General features: G+C 33.6%; 1 protein-coding gene across 1 annotated transcript; it reads left to right on the top strand.

Annotated features, from left to right (window-relative positions):
* Nucleotides 1-4527: 4527 nt before the first annotated feature.
* INT2 (inositol transporter 2) lies at nucleotides 4528-9749 on the top strand. Its single transcript, XM_079061363.1, has 6 exons — nucleotides 4528-4799; nucleotides 4892-4962; nucleotides 6432-6767; nucleotides 7870-7977; nucleotides 8223-8819; nucleotides 9036-9749. Exons 1-6 carry the CDS (start codon nucleotides 4667-4669, stop codon nucleotides 9516-9518), a joined length of 1728 nt encoding a protein of 575 aa, XP_078917489.1. The 5' UTR covers nucleotides 4528-4666; the 3' UTR covers nucleotides 9519-9749.
* The last annotated feature ends 5589 nt before the right edge of the window (nucleotides 9750-15338 follow it).

The following is a 15338-nucleotide window of genomic DNA, read 5'->3' as shown; positions in this document are numbered from 1 at the left end:
GACTCCCAACATTCTTAACTTGTCAATGTGCGACTTCATCTTTAAGACGTGTGCACACACTGACTTTCCTTCTTCGTGTTTACTTGCCAAAAGGGCTTGAGTGAGCTTGAACTTTTCAAACCTTCGAACTTGTGGGTCAGGGAGAACAATAGGAGGAGGTGGAGGAAGTGAAAAATGATCTCTTGTTCCTCGATCGAATCGCGGAATATCATCTTCATGGGGAAAGCTTGTTCCAAGGGATTTAGGAAGACCATAGTTAGAATCAGACATCTACAAAACGGGAGAAAATTCAAGTCAGTTGATTGAGTCCTTAATAAAACACCCAAATGAGATATTAATGCTAGGATCCAACACAATGTTCTACAATTTGGAAGAGGGATGCCGTAATCCAAATTGCAGAACATTTGAAGGTAGGTAAATGACGATTTACCAATTTCCACCATGAAAAACAAAAAGGAAATTTAAGTTTTAAATGAATTGAAACTCCTAGATCTTTTGAGATTCATTGAACTTTTCAATGTCATGTTTAAATCTCGATTGTGCCCTTCATTTGTGACTGAGATGCCGAGGATCACAAATAAGGTGTGGATAACCATGCAAATTAGCTCGGTACTCTCGATGTTACGAATCACCTAATCAATGTGTCGGTTAACCACACACGCTCCATTGATCTATGATAAACATCAAGCTACCAATTTTCATCCTTCATTGGTCCCATATTAGTGTGCCAGTTAACCACACACGCTCCACTAATCGACCAATAAGGGTGCAATGTGCAATTTCATGGATTAGCACCAATTCCACATTTTTCCTAAAGTAACTAAGATTTGGGAATTTATAAAAGTGTTTAGTTACTTCGTTTTTCATTATACTTATAATGGAAGGTTGTGTCCTATCCTACCCGTTCGGCTAACGACCCTCCACTAGTCAAGAGTGCCGTGGGTAAGAGTGGATACCCATTCAATCGCCATTTTATAGGCAATTTCCTTAAGCACCCCTTATAGACCAGCTTCGTGAATGAGGCCTACTAACGGTAAGACTGACTCTTTACTTATACATATATAATATATTAGACTTTTAATTTTATATAGTATAAGGGTGTATTTTAAACTTTTAAAATACTAGGGTTTTTTAATTTTATTAAAATTTTCAAAAATTAAAACCATTTAATTTAAAATCTTAAAATTTAAAAAACCTTTGATTTAATAATTATTCAAAAATTAAACGATTAATTAAATTATTACATCAAATAAGGATTACCAATTTAAATTAAACATATTAACTTAATTTAATCCTTTGTCCATGGATTTCGAAATTTAGGTAGGGATATCTTTAATTATCCAATTAAACAATTTACAAGATATCAACCTACTAACTTATTCATTAGATTTCGAAATCTTCTACTTGGAGTGGAAGGCAAGGCTTTCAACCTTACCAAAAAATCAAAAAAAAAAAACTAGGGTTAGGAAACCCTAGATTTCGACTCCAAGGTGGCCAAAGGAAAGGGTTTGAAACTCCTTAGGGATTTTCGAAAAACAGGGTTATAAAACCCTAATTTGCGAAAATTTAAAGGCATTAGGGTTTAATGGCCATAAACTCTAATTTTGTCTAGTTCAATCAATTGTACCAAATCTAATTGAAAACAAAAACCATACGTTCTGATACCACTGATGGGTTTTATACAAAACAAACAATCATATGTGTGCATGCAACCCTAATTTGAGGATCTATGTTTTCACTATTAGACATACAAGCATTGAACACAAAAACTAGAAACCCTGGCACATGTAATTTTCGAAATTAACATATAATTAGGGTTAGGATACATACATTTATTGTTATATTGTAATAACAATCAAATCCTTGAAGATCTTGAACTTTGGTAGCAAGCGCCACAAGTGTCGCGCCTCTAATGGCTCACAAACAAACCTAGCAACCAAGGATTACTATGGAGAGAAAAGGGAAGTGGAAAATTCGGCCCTAGCCTCTCTTGGAGTGCCCTTAGACGAAATCCAACCCTATAGGGGTTTATATAGGTGATAAGGAAGGTTTAGGATAATGCAGATGTATCTTAGATATCTCTAATCCCTTAACTTCCTCCCTAAGGCTTCCAAGGCACCCTTAGAGCCCAAGGAAACCCTAGGACACTCTAGATTTCGTTCCATCCCTTTAAGGGAGGTTCTAGAATGCTCAATGCTCAACTTTTGAACATTGTCACTTTAGTCCCTACAGTTTCAATTAATTCTTTTAATCCCATAATTAATTCCAAATTAATTTCTGATTAAATATTAATTAAACAATATGATTTCTAATTAATATATTATATCCATAATACATTAATAAATTAATTTATTAACCAAGTAATAAATTAATAAATCATTTTTCTCTCTCCAACAATAATCTTATTTAATTGCCAGGTTTGAAGGCAACCCAAAAAGACATTGCTACTGTCAATTCAAGTACATACCAATTATATTTATGGGCTTAGACACCTAATCCAACAATTTTATGGATGTTACAGTCATGCTCAGAATACCGGTTTTTACACACCACTTTCCATTCCTGATGGCCCATGGGAAGAAGTTTCCATGGATTTCGTTCTTGGATTACCTAAGACAGCTAGGCGTAACAATTTCGTCTTTGGCGCGGTTGCTCGATTTTCAAAAATTGCACATTTTATCCCCTTTAAAAAGACAGATGACGCTTTTAATACAGCTACATTGTTTTTTTGCGAAGTGGTTTGTCTCCATGGTATTCCTTCCACCATTACTTCTGATCGAGACAATAAATTTTTTAGTCACTTTTGTCGTACCTTATGGCTTTTATTTCATACAACACTACAATATAAGACTTATTTTCATCCACAAATAGACGACCAAACGAAAGTTGTTAATAAAACTCTCGGTAAATTTGATTAGGAGTCTTTGTGGAGATAGGCCTAAACAATGGAATCACTTTTTAGCTTCATCCGACTTTGCTTTTAACAATATGGTAAACAAATCCACTGTTAAAACCTATTTCCAAACCGTTTACTAGCACCAGCCCAAACATGTTGTTGATCCCATTGCTCTTCCAAAACTATTGTGTCATAGTGTCGCAGCCGAACATCTCGATCAAAAGATGGAGGAAGTCCAACTTGAAGTTAAGAATCGTTTGACTGCCTCCAATGCCAACTACAAATATGCACGAGACAAAAGTCGTCGATAAAAGCTTTTTAATGTGGGTGATCTTATGATGGTTCATTTATGGAAGGAAAGGTTCCCAATAGGTACTTATAACAAACTGAAGATGAAGAAGATTGGACCTTGCAAAATCTTAAGGAAGATTAATGACAATTTTTATGTTGTTGACCTCCCTGGTCACCTCTCTATTCCACCTTCAATGTTGCGGATTTGACAAAATTCAAACTAGATGAGCCCTTATACCCTACCCCACACTCGATGATGGGTTTTTTTCAAGCGGGGGAGAATAATGGGGATCCGATTAGCCGGGAAAAGAAAGGAGTAGAGTACAAACAAATTATCTTTATTTTAATTGAGTCTTTTCTTTATTTATTTCCGGTATTTACTTTCTTAAATTATAAGTTTTAGAGTCCTAATAGGTTTATATTTTTGGTATATATATATATATATATATATATATATATATATATATATATATATATATATATATATATATATATATATATATAAGTTTTCATGTCTTATGTAATTTCATGCTCGTAATTTCATGGTTTTGATTGATTAATAAGAAAAGAGTCGAAGAAGGTTTTCTTCAATCTGAGCTACCTCAATTTGATTAAATGCATCAACAAAATTCGTTAAAGTTATTAAGTTGTGAATATGTTTAATTTTTATGTATTAAATTGTGGATGTGTAAGTTAGTAAACCGTGAATGTTTATTTTCTTTTATGCATTAAATTGTGAGTGAATGTCTGAAATATTGTATTAACCTGTGAATTAGTGTTTATAATTTTATTGAATACTGATTTCTCTATCCATATTTGATTTTTGGACGGAAGGATATCGAAGATGGGACACCGGTTGTTGGTGGTGGCGGTATGTGGTAGTTGGCACTGATGGTGGTAGAACTTGAGTCAGACTTCTATGAAGTTATGAATTAGTATATAATTAACTGTATTAATTTACGAATTTTGTGTATTAAATTCTGAATAACAATATTAAATTGTAAATGATTATTTATTTATTTTTTTTATAAAACTTGTGTTAAAATATAAATGAATATATGAATAAAAATATTAGACCGTAAAAATCATGATTTTTTATTTTTTTAACAAAAAATGACTACTTCAAAACTTTAATATATTTAACGAGTATTGAATATTCACACTTTAATAGCCATAAAATATGATTCTAAGGTTCTTATTATGATTCTTATTTGATTTTATATATATATATATATATATATATATATATATATATATATATATATATATATATAAAAGCAACGTTTTTAGCATATATTGTCTATAAATACACCCATTGGCCTCCCATTTTCTGTAACTCGTCTCATTCTTATCAGTCTCCTCTTCCTCTCTGGTGCGCAAGCTTAAACCAAAGGGAGTACTTCTCGCATAACCTCTTATACCTTTCGCAAGTCCAGTTGTACGTTAAGCATATCCAATTGTATATTATCAGTTGCCACAATGGAAGGAGGGATACATCCGGCGGACTCATCTGCGTTCCGCGAGTGTTTTTCGTTGGCATGGAAGAACCCTTACGTTCTTCGTCTTGCTTTCTCTGCAGGTATTGGTGGACTTCTGTTTGGTTATGATACAGGTAATCAGTCCCTCTCTCTCTATATTTTTTGTATCTTACTTCATTTCTTTGTCGATCTTGTGGTTGATAGTGTTGGAGGTGTGATTGTGTAGGAGTGATATCTGGTGCGCTTCTTTACATCAGGGATGACTTCAAGTCTGTGGATAAGAAGACTGTTTTACAGGTGAGTCCGCCATGTTGCCTAACCCTATGGGTTGTTACGATTACACATCATCCAAGATGGTCAAATAGTCAACTTAAATTATACACTTATACTATTATAAAATCAAGTATTGAAATAAATAACATTTAATTATGGTATTTTTTCGATGGATCATTTAGGTAATTGACATACCAATAAAACAGTTCCACGTCTAGACCTAATATTTAGGTTTAATCAATTATTTTTTTTACATTAATTGGTTCTGTTGATTTTTAAATATAGTAAATATTTTATTTCCATTTCTAATATGGGTGTTTGAGGAACGAATGATATGTTTAATCAAATGAAGAGCACTTAAATGGATGCATTATTTTGGTGAAATAAATATACTTAAAATCAATTTAATATTTGGAAATAAGTTACATCAAAGTATTTATTTTGATGTTTAAAGATAAGTAAAATATGACAATTTTAATTATTTAGTGAAAAGGATATGCACGACGTTTTTGTTGTTCTGTTGCACCGATCCCGTTTTCCATGGGATTCACATATATTCTCTAATAATTAAATTTTTATTATCTTTATTGATCCTAAGTTAAAACTAGAAAAGTATTCTCCCCTTGTTTTATTAGTTTGGATCCTAAAAAGATAAAATAGTTAATACAATTCTACTTAAAAATTATATTTTACGATATTGTTAGTTATCTTTTTAGTATTTTAATATTCTGGATTTATGTGGACATGACAAATTTGCTTCAAGAAAAACCGGATGATATCGTTTTCAAACTTACATTAATTTATTGATTCTTTGAATATTTTTCTATAAAAGAGTCCAAATTCGACACTTCAAGTGACAAAGAGAATCATAAAATAACTAACTATAATATTTTACAAGTTAGGAAACTAATAATTGTTATGTTTTAATGAAAATAAAATTAGAACTCATAAAATGACAAAATTACCCTTTTAAAGATAAAAAATGTCGTGTACTTATACGAGGCTATAATGATTTATTGTTATAAAATTATACACGATAATGTAAAATGACAAATTAACCTATGACCATACCCAATGATTGAGACTTTGAAAGGGTGAGGTGGGAAAAAAGCAAACCAGAAGCACGTATGACCTACCAATATTGAAGTGGGTTCTAGTCGCTTCGTTTTTAGTCGAAAGGTCAAAGTCTTCACTTGGAACTTTATGTATTGAAACCAAGCCAGTCAAATCTCAGATGGACCACTTTACCCCTTCCCTTTATTTAAGATATATCTGAATTTGTTGTTTACATTTAAATTATCACTAGTCTAGTAGTCTTATCTTGACTTATAAAGTTATCATGCCAAATTAATTTGACTATAGGGTTAACATTTGGAAATTAATAATAATTTTATTATTTGTAACATATTATATAAAACTCACTTGTAATTTTATTTATTTATTTCTTTATTATTTATTTTTATTTTTTTTGTTTTTTATGATGGTTTCAATAGGAGAGTATAGTGAGCATGGCGCTTGCAGGAGCAATCGTTGGAGCGGCGATGGGAGGGTGGTTAAATGATCGTTATGGACGGAGATTCGCACTGTTAGTTGCGGATTTCCTTTTCTTTATTGGAGCGATCCTTATGGCTGCTGCACCCAACCCCAGTGTTCTGATTGTGGGCCGTATCTTTGTTGGACTGGGAGTTGGAATGGCTTCAATGACTGCTCCGTTGTACATATCTGAGGCGTCTCCTGCGAAAGTCAGAGGTGCTTTGGTCAGCACGAACGGGTTCTTGATCACCGGAGGCCAGTTTCTATCTTACCTAATCAATTTAGCCTTCACTAAGGTTAGGCAAAACAATATACATTACATTATTGTTGTTTGCTTGTTTGATGTGACATGTAATTTAGTTAAAACATATATTTATGTTAAATAATTGATACTTTTTCTAAAATGAAACCAAAAGAAAACAATGGCTTTAACTATCTAATAACTTTTTTCATATGTATATGTTAACAAAAATGATTTATTAATTTCAATATGATATGATATTTGCATTCATGATAGTTTATACATATAAACATTGATAAAAAGTTCACTTTATTGTATAAATTAATAATAAGTTAAAGTTAAAACAGATTATTAAAGAATATTGGGTAGTTAAAGTTTACTTTCCTGTATACACAACCAACGTCAATGATTGCTTCAAAGAACCTCTTTTATATTTGGTGATTAAGTAAGCATGTGAAAAAGGATATAATGCCCCCACACCCCACCATATATCTTTTCCCCATCTTGTGGAAACAATCTACCATGGCCTCATTTGCAATGTGCCCCACGCAATCAACCTTACACCACATATACATGTACATGTGTATATATTTTCAATGCACCCATCATGTAAAGTCTCTTTAATTATGCTATATTTTTCAGAGGTATTTTGGTAATTTCACTTATTTTAATCACGTAAAACTAAAAAATTTCTTAAAATCACTTGGTCTAGTATGCTCTTCAGAATAATATAACTAAATTTAAGGGATATTTTTAGTAATTTCAATCTCTGCACATCTTTTATTAAAATTACCGCATTTAAAGAGTATTTTCAGTAATTATAATTCATCTCATATAAACATTCCTTATATTGCCTAAATTCATCTCGTTTTGTCTAATAAAATCTTTTCCATATAAAATATATTATTCAAGAAAACCCGTAATTTAGTACTTTAACATCTTTGGCTCATTATACATGTATTCCCCTGCCAAATAGCAATCATGAATTCCCTAAAGGCTAAAGTCGTTAAATATCACATGTTTTGTCGTTACCCTTTTTTTCTTTTCTTTTTTCTTTTCATTTTAGCAAATACAATTATTAAAAAACACAATATTTATTCTTTTCATTTTAGCATATACAATAACTAAAAAACACAATATTTATTCTCCTTATTTAGGCACCGGGAACATGGCGTTGGATGCTTGGAGTTGCCGGACTCCCTGCCCTCTTGCAGTTCGTTCTCATGCTCGCTCTCCCTGAATCCCCCCGTTGGCTTTACCGCAAGGTACATTTTTTATCAGTGACAGGATCCAGAAATTTCATCTGTTTAAAAAAATGAACAATAAAATATATTTCCAGTTTGTATTTAAATAAAAATAAAAAAATTTCACAAAACCATCATCAATAACTTTCAATTTATCCAAAATTCCAAATAGCTTAACAATTATATATATATATATATATATATATATATATATATATATATATATATATATATATATATAACACTGTATGTATTGATTGTGACAGGGTAGAGAAGAAGAGGCGATAACGATACTAAGAAAGATATATCCGGCGAGTGATGTTGAAGCGGAGATCGAAGCTCTCAAGGAATCGGTGGAAAAGGAGATTGAGGAAACAGGGTCATCGGAGAAGATCAACATGATACAATTACTAAAAACAAGGACAGTAAGAAGGGGTCTAATCGCCGGAGTTGGGCTTCAGGTTTTCCAACAATTCGTCGGAATCAACACCGTGATGTACTACAGTCCGACCATCATTCAATTAGCCGGAATTGCATCAAACCAAACCGCCCTCCTCCTCTCACTGGTGACAGCTGGGCTCAACGCCTTGGGTTCGGTTGTCAGCATTTATTTCATTGATCGGATTGGGAGAAAGAAGCTGTTGGTGATCAGTTTGATCGGTTGTGTGCTCTCGCTAGGGCTTCTTTCCGCCGTGTTTCATGAGACGACATCACATTCGCCGCCTGTTAGTGCGGTGGAGTCCTCCCACTTCGGTAACATTACCTGCCCGGCTTTCTCTTCCGCCGGACCTTCTGCTACCTGGAGCTGTATGAGATGCTTAAAGGGTTCTGATTGTGGATTCTGTGCTTCACAAACTGATAAGGTAAAAACCATACTTGTTATTGACTTTTTTAGTCAAACAAACTAATCTTTAACTCCATAACTCGTACGAATCATTCAGTCTTTTCAAAATCTACAAAAAACGCTTTTGAGGAACAAAACTATAATCATTTCGAAGTTAACTTACCCTAAATCGTATCAAATGAGTTCAAAATCTAAATCATTTGACCTTCAAAAACTACGTTCTTTTTTCGCACAGCTACTACCAGGTGCATGTTTAATCGAGAACAAAAGCGTGAAGGACACGTGTCATGGTGAAGGCCGATTATGGTACACTCGAGGATGCCCGAGTCAATACGGATGGCTCGCACTAGTAGGTTTAGCTCTTTACATCATCTTCTTCTCACCGGGGATGGGAACAGTTCCATGGATTGTCAATTCCGAGATATACCCATTAAGATTCCGAGGTGTTTGTGGTGGAATCGCTGCTACATCAAACTGGATTTCAAATCTTATAGTCGCACAATCATTCTTATCGTTAACTGAAGCCATAGGAACTTCATGGACTTTTCTAGGGTTTGGGGTTATATCAGTCGTAGCATTGCTTTTTGTCATCATTTTCGTGCCTGAAACTAAAGGTTTACCTATTGAGGATGTGGAAAAGATGCTTGAGGAACGGGCTTTTCAGTTGAAGTTTTGGAAGAAAAGAACACCGGTTGTGAAGAAATCGGCGCCAGTTTGAACATAAAATAATGCATATTAATTTATGATGTTTGATGTTTACCTTATAGTAGGTACGTACGTAGATTATACTGCGATATTTAGCAGTGTTGAAAATTTGGTTTAGACTTTTGTAATAATAGATTATTAGAGGGATTGTGTTTTCTTGTTTTTAGGTGTTTGATGTGATGAATAGCGTTTAAGGAAGTGTCGTTTTGTGCACAGTGTAAGGGGTTTTATGATTGTGCCACAACACTTCTTTATCAAGTGTTATTATTCATCCACTCAAATACCCTAATATTATTATTACTTTATCGATTAATATAAAATGCATATTTATGGTGTTTGTTGTGTGCAATTTTTTCTGAATAATGTGCCGCGTATTGAGTACATTATCATCAGGTTGAGTTGAAACGAGTAATCCATCAAATCTGGTATCGACAGTGTGAGGCGTGATGCTATTAGGCCAAAGACGCTTTGATTTGTATTAACGGTTTACAGTTTGGTTTTAATTTACATTCAAATAATCACTGGTTTTGATTTCTCTATGAAAACATATGATATAAACTTGAATACGATGTAAAGTTGTTTAGAATTTGTTTGTATTGTCTGCTTTCTCGATTTTATATTGGATTAGTATAAGTATTCTTTGTTGCTATCATGCTATATATGAGAAACCGTTGCTTCTAGAGAAACATGTTTAAAAGGATACGTACGGAGATAACGATGTGACCCAGCAAAGTGATGGTAAAAAAGAAAAGTAAAGTGGAAAGCTTTGTGGCCCAAAAATTAAAGAAAGGTGTGGCTACATTTGGCCGTTGCTAAAAGTGGCAAGTTGAGTGTTGCCAGAGTGTTTACTAGTAGATAGATTATTTGGGACTTTTAGTAGTATTGAATATTTGAATTAGAGCTTAATAAGAGGGATTGTATTTTGTGTTTTAGGTGTTTAATGTGATGAATAACGTTCTAAGGAAATGTCTTTCCGTGTATAGCTAAGTTTCCTTATTGGGTTGTTATGCTCTATGCCCAAAAGAGTTATTTTCATTGTTTATTCATCGCGTGATATACCTTAATATTACTTTATCTATATCTATAAGTATATAATGCATACTTATGATGTTTAATGCTCTTATAGTAGATATGTTATTTTGCAACCATCATTGGTATCCAAAATTTAAATTTGACTTCAATATTAAATATTAGGCCATCGAGAATACTATCCACGCCCCTGACGGGTTTTCTTGCTAGATAAGCAAGAGGGAAGCACCACACCCGCTTTGGGGTACTCCCAATGCAACCACTGAGAGAGGAGAGGAGGGAGAATCAAGAGAGAAATAGAGAGAATGCACGACATGGCATAATGTGGTACAGACCATAGTTCACAACGACCGTGATGCCATGTAAGCACAACGCCACCCCCAAAGTGTTGTGCACGATCATGGCATCCATGTCACCTGGCCTCGTGCCATGTATACCCCATGGCTTTAAAGGGTTGTATTTTCGTGTTTAAGGGGTTTGATGTGTTGGATTGGTCCTAACGCTCGGACACGTTAACAAAATTAGGATCGGTTTACAACCACATACATTGATAAACCGTGAAAACAAATTTTCTAGTGTAAAGTAATAAAAAAATTACAAAATTATACAGTTTGTCCCTTTGGCTTGTCAAAATAGACTGACTAGGTACATCTAAGACACTATGCGCTTAGTTCTTATTTTTGAGGTTTTGCATGATCCGTCCTTTAGACGCATAAAATTACTTTTATAATATTTTTTTATTTATTTTATCTTTTTTTAACTAGTTTTAATTTTAGAAAATAAAACCAATTAAAAATTATCTCCATCCCATACCCAAACCTCACACCCCATGACCAACACCGGAGCCAATCTAGGCGTCGCATCCCACTCTCACTAGCTCCTTTCTGCCAATAATCACCGACCATTGGTGACACTACCTATCGTTGTCGCTCTTTCCAATCTCTTTGTGAAGACCGTACCTCCACCAATCTTATCCCTCTCGCTGCTCTCTCCCGATCTCATTTTCTCGTTTCCCTCTCTTTCTTCGAAAAAGAAAATTACATAATCGAAGGAAAACCTTGGTACTATAAGAAAACGAAGATGAAGATGAACAATAACAATAACAATGGTCTCAACATTTATGTCCTCGGTCCTCTTGCAATATGTCACTTTCTCCTCTCAAACACTGAATATTCTCTCTTGCTTGAGTGAAATTGTTTTCATTGAATGTGTATCAGCTCCGCTGATCACCAAACCTCTAATGGTAACAAAAAAACAAACAAGCACAGATTAAATCAATACATGTGAACTGATGACAAAGGATGAGTATGAACTCGTTGTTTGACAAACCGATCCGAACCTTATTTCTTAAAAACCCTAAAACCAATAAATAATAATGAAACTGTAACACCCGTTTTTTGTATAAGTATCGGCTGCAAAGTTATGTATTTCATGGAAGTAAGGACGTGGGGATTTGGTTCTACGTGACGTGTGTATATATGGTCTGCGGCGCGTCCCTTAGTATGGTACATGGCTTACGACTCGCAATCAACACAAAATCTTTGGGCCTCATCCTTTGGGCCCTATTTAAAGGCTCTAACTTTAGGGTTTCGTCATTTTTGCCCCCCTTTTGTCATAATTTCATTGGTGTTTGGAGAACTCCTAGTCCAAATGTGGTTTTGGTTAGTATTTTGGACAATTATCATAAAAAGAAGCGAGTTTTGTCTTTCTATTTGTACCATGCTTGAAGTTTGTAACATTCTAACGCAAGTAAGTTTTCTCACTACACTATATGTCACATTATATGTCCAATGTATGGTAGGATGAATATTTTCTGTTAATGTACGACTATGTGATAGACTATGATAGTCTTGTGTTAGTATATGTTAATATTGGTAGATCGTTAAGTGAATGTCGTATGGGTTGTACGTAGCTAAAACTAGATAACATGAGGACTCTTGGTATGTCCTTATTACATGGTCCTTGCATGGTTAATTTCTCTCGATTAGGAACATATGTTCGACTGGGTATCTTATTGTCTGCTACATATAACTATGTATTCAAGAAGAGATTTGTCATTATTAACAGAAACTTTGTTATGGTTGTAGGTCGATTGATTGATTGTACGGTGCATGTATGTATCATGTTTGAGGGGTTGATGACGGAACATTGCTAGGCTGCAAGTCTAGATACCCAGAGTACTTGACGGAACAAAGCTAGATTGCGAGTCAACTGTTGATCTTGTTTGAGGGGTGATGACAGAATGATGTTAGGTTGGGAGTCTAGATACCCAGAGGCATAAACGGAACGAGGATATGATGTAAATCAACTGTTAATCATGTTTGAGGGTTTGATGATGGAACGTCCCTATTGATGGATTTTGATAAGCTAAAACGATCTTTTTTATAAAAACAATTTTAGTGGCAAATGGAAGACTTTAAAACTAACTAGTTTATTTTTAGATCATTTTAACAAAACCACCAAGAGGATCCAAATACATGAACTAAAAAGATAATAAAAACCATAGGAAGTTAATGAGATAACATTTGAAGCCTTTAATCCCATTTGGAATTGGGGAGTTGAAGAAGATAGCAAAAGAACAAGAAGATTGAACTTCTCTACAAGTATCCACCATCAAGAGTAAGGCACTTGCAATGCTAGTTCCCATCTTGTATGAAGTACTTCTTAGTCCTTAAGTGCTTAACACAATTAAGCACTAAAGGAGAAGCGCTTTAAGACACCAATACTTGTATCTAGTCTTTAAAAGAGAACAACAGAGGAGGAAAAGAATGCTCTCGTCCATGAGGGATTTTCTAGGGAAAAAGAGTTCATATTTTGCAAGCATTACTCCTCTTTAAATAGTCACATGCAAGTCAAAATCCTACACCATATAATATTACAAAGTAATGGTCTAGAAGGCAAGCATGGGGAGCAAAGGAGGGAGGTTGACAAGAAACCTCCCATACTTCTAAAAAGCTACGGTTTTAAGGAGTAAGAAGGAGACAAAATGTTGTCTAGTTTCTCCAACTAAAGAAGCTAACCAACTAGTCTATTCATAAAGTAACCAATGTGTCCAAAACATTTGTACGTGAGTTATTAAATTATAATATATGATATAATAACTAGTTATACTCTCTTTAATTATTATTTTCACAAAACAATAATTATTCCCTAATTAAATATAAGAGTTGATTATATTTATTAATAATAATATTAATAATAAACATTCAAAAATGTGGCAACTTGATAAAGGTGTGACCCTATAGGATCATATGTTATTAGCAATATCATTCAATAATAAATCTTGAGCATATAGATCAAACAATCTACCAATTCATTACAAATTGACATAGAAAGTAGTTGGCATCTATCAATGGACTACTGCCCCTAACAACACACGAATGGGTGTCATCTCATCAACAACGAATTCCAGGAGCTTAGAGATACAATTGTTGCTAAAGGTGTGGTATCAGTTATTCCTTTATATCAGACATCATGTTGAACATGAGATATGGATCACGATCAATCTCATGTAGTGTTAAACTTGTAGTAAGGCCTTAGATGTCTAACTCTTAACGAATAAGAGGAACAAATCCCATCTTCACTACATACATCTATTATGTAGTTCATGTTATACCCAATGATGGCCCTTATAACTGTCTTTTACAGAACAATGTTAAGCCATGTCAAAGCACAACAATTCCTACATTCAAGTCCCAAATATGTATCCCAGGTCTAAGAATACAAGGATACTACCTTGATCAAAATACCACTCATGACTATGATCCACAAAGTGATTTTGATGTGGGTCATGTCCAATAGTTATTCTCTAATCAAGTACCTATTAATTTGGTCGTAGCTCTTTGCATTTTTCATCTCCTTGAAAATCAACCAATTCATTCATATTAGTCTTACCTCATAGGTGCTCCTACAATTATGAACAACTATGGACATTTAGAATAACCAAGTTATTCAAGGATTAAACATGCTATTATTTAATACAACAAGTATTTAATGAATAGAATATATCCAATATATCAACTCATTACAATATATGTTGCTTGCACTGTTCCATTATCCAAATACTAAATTTCAATCATTTCCAATTACTTAGAACAACAAGGTCGTATAACACCAGCTTGACTTTTATGCTTTAGCTAATGAAGGAACTTAGTTACGTAGATTCGACAAACTTGATGTGTATAAACTTTGAGAATACCAACATTTGCAGTGATATATATATATATATATATATATATATATATATATATATATATATATATATATATATATATATATATATATAACTCGTATAAAAAAAATCCTTGAGAATGCTCTAGATGCTTAAATACGATTTAGATAACAGCACTGGTGTAAGTTAATTAAAATCTATATGGAACTCATATCCATGTAACTTTCACTTCAATCATAATGAAGATACAACCGATTGTGATTGAGGATCATCTCAATCTATTTGGAAGTTTAGCACATGTAAAACAATTTAAACACAACTTTCTTTTAAATACTCTGCAAATCATGGATATTATCTTTTGTTCTTCGTAATTACTTTAGAATGCTCCTATAAGTAATACTATCACTTATTCTCATATTATATTGGTATTTATTTGTCCTTCTCCAGGCATACGATTTATCTGGCCTTCATCCGTCATCATGACATATATGATGAATCCAATTGCAGCAGCATATGGAATACAATCATACTACCTAGTTCAAACTTTGTTCTATGATTTCGAGTCATGCTCAAAATCTTGTCATATGGTATTGACAAGATAAACTCACTTAGAGTCTTATATCTTAAACTCTT

The sequence above is a fragment of the Lactuca virosa genome, chromosome 7 (assembly GCF_052849685.1).
Source record: "Lactuca virosa cultivar CGN04683 chromosome 7, Lactuca_virosa_CGN04683_v6, whole genome shotgun sequence".
Taxonomy (NCBI): Eukaryota; Viridiplantae; Streptophyta; class Magnoliopsida; order Asterales; family Asteraceae; genus Lactuca; species Lactuca virosa.
This window is presented reverse-complemented; position numbering and strand designations above follow the sequence as displayed.

Coding starts and splice junctions, on each gene's coding strand:
- INT2 (XM_079061363.1), top strand. CDS start 4,667: ATGGAAGGAGGGATACATCCGGCGGACTCATCTGCGTTCCGCGAGTGT. Junction 4,800..4,891: donor TCTGTTTGGTTATGATACAG/GTAATCAGTCCC, acceptor GTGATTGTGTAG/GAGTGATATCTGGTGCGCTT. Junction 4,963..6,431: donor ATAAGAAGACTGTTTTACAG/GTGAGTCCGCCA, acceptor TGGTTTCAATAG/GAGAGTATAGTGAGCATGGC.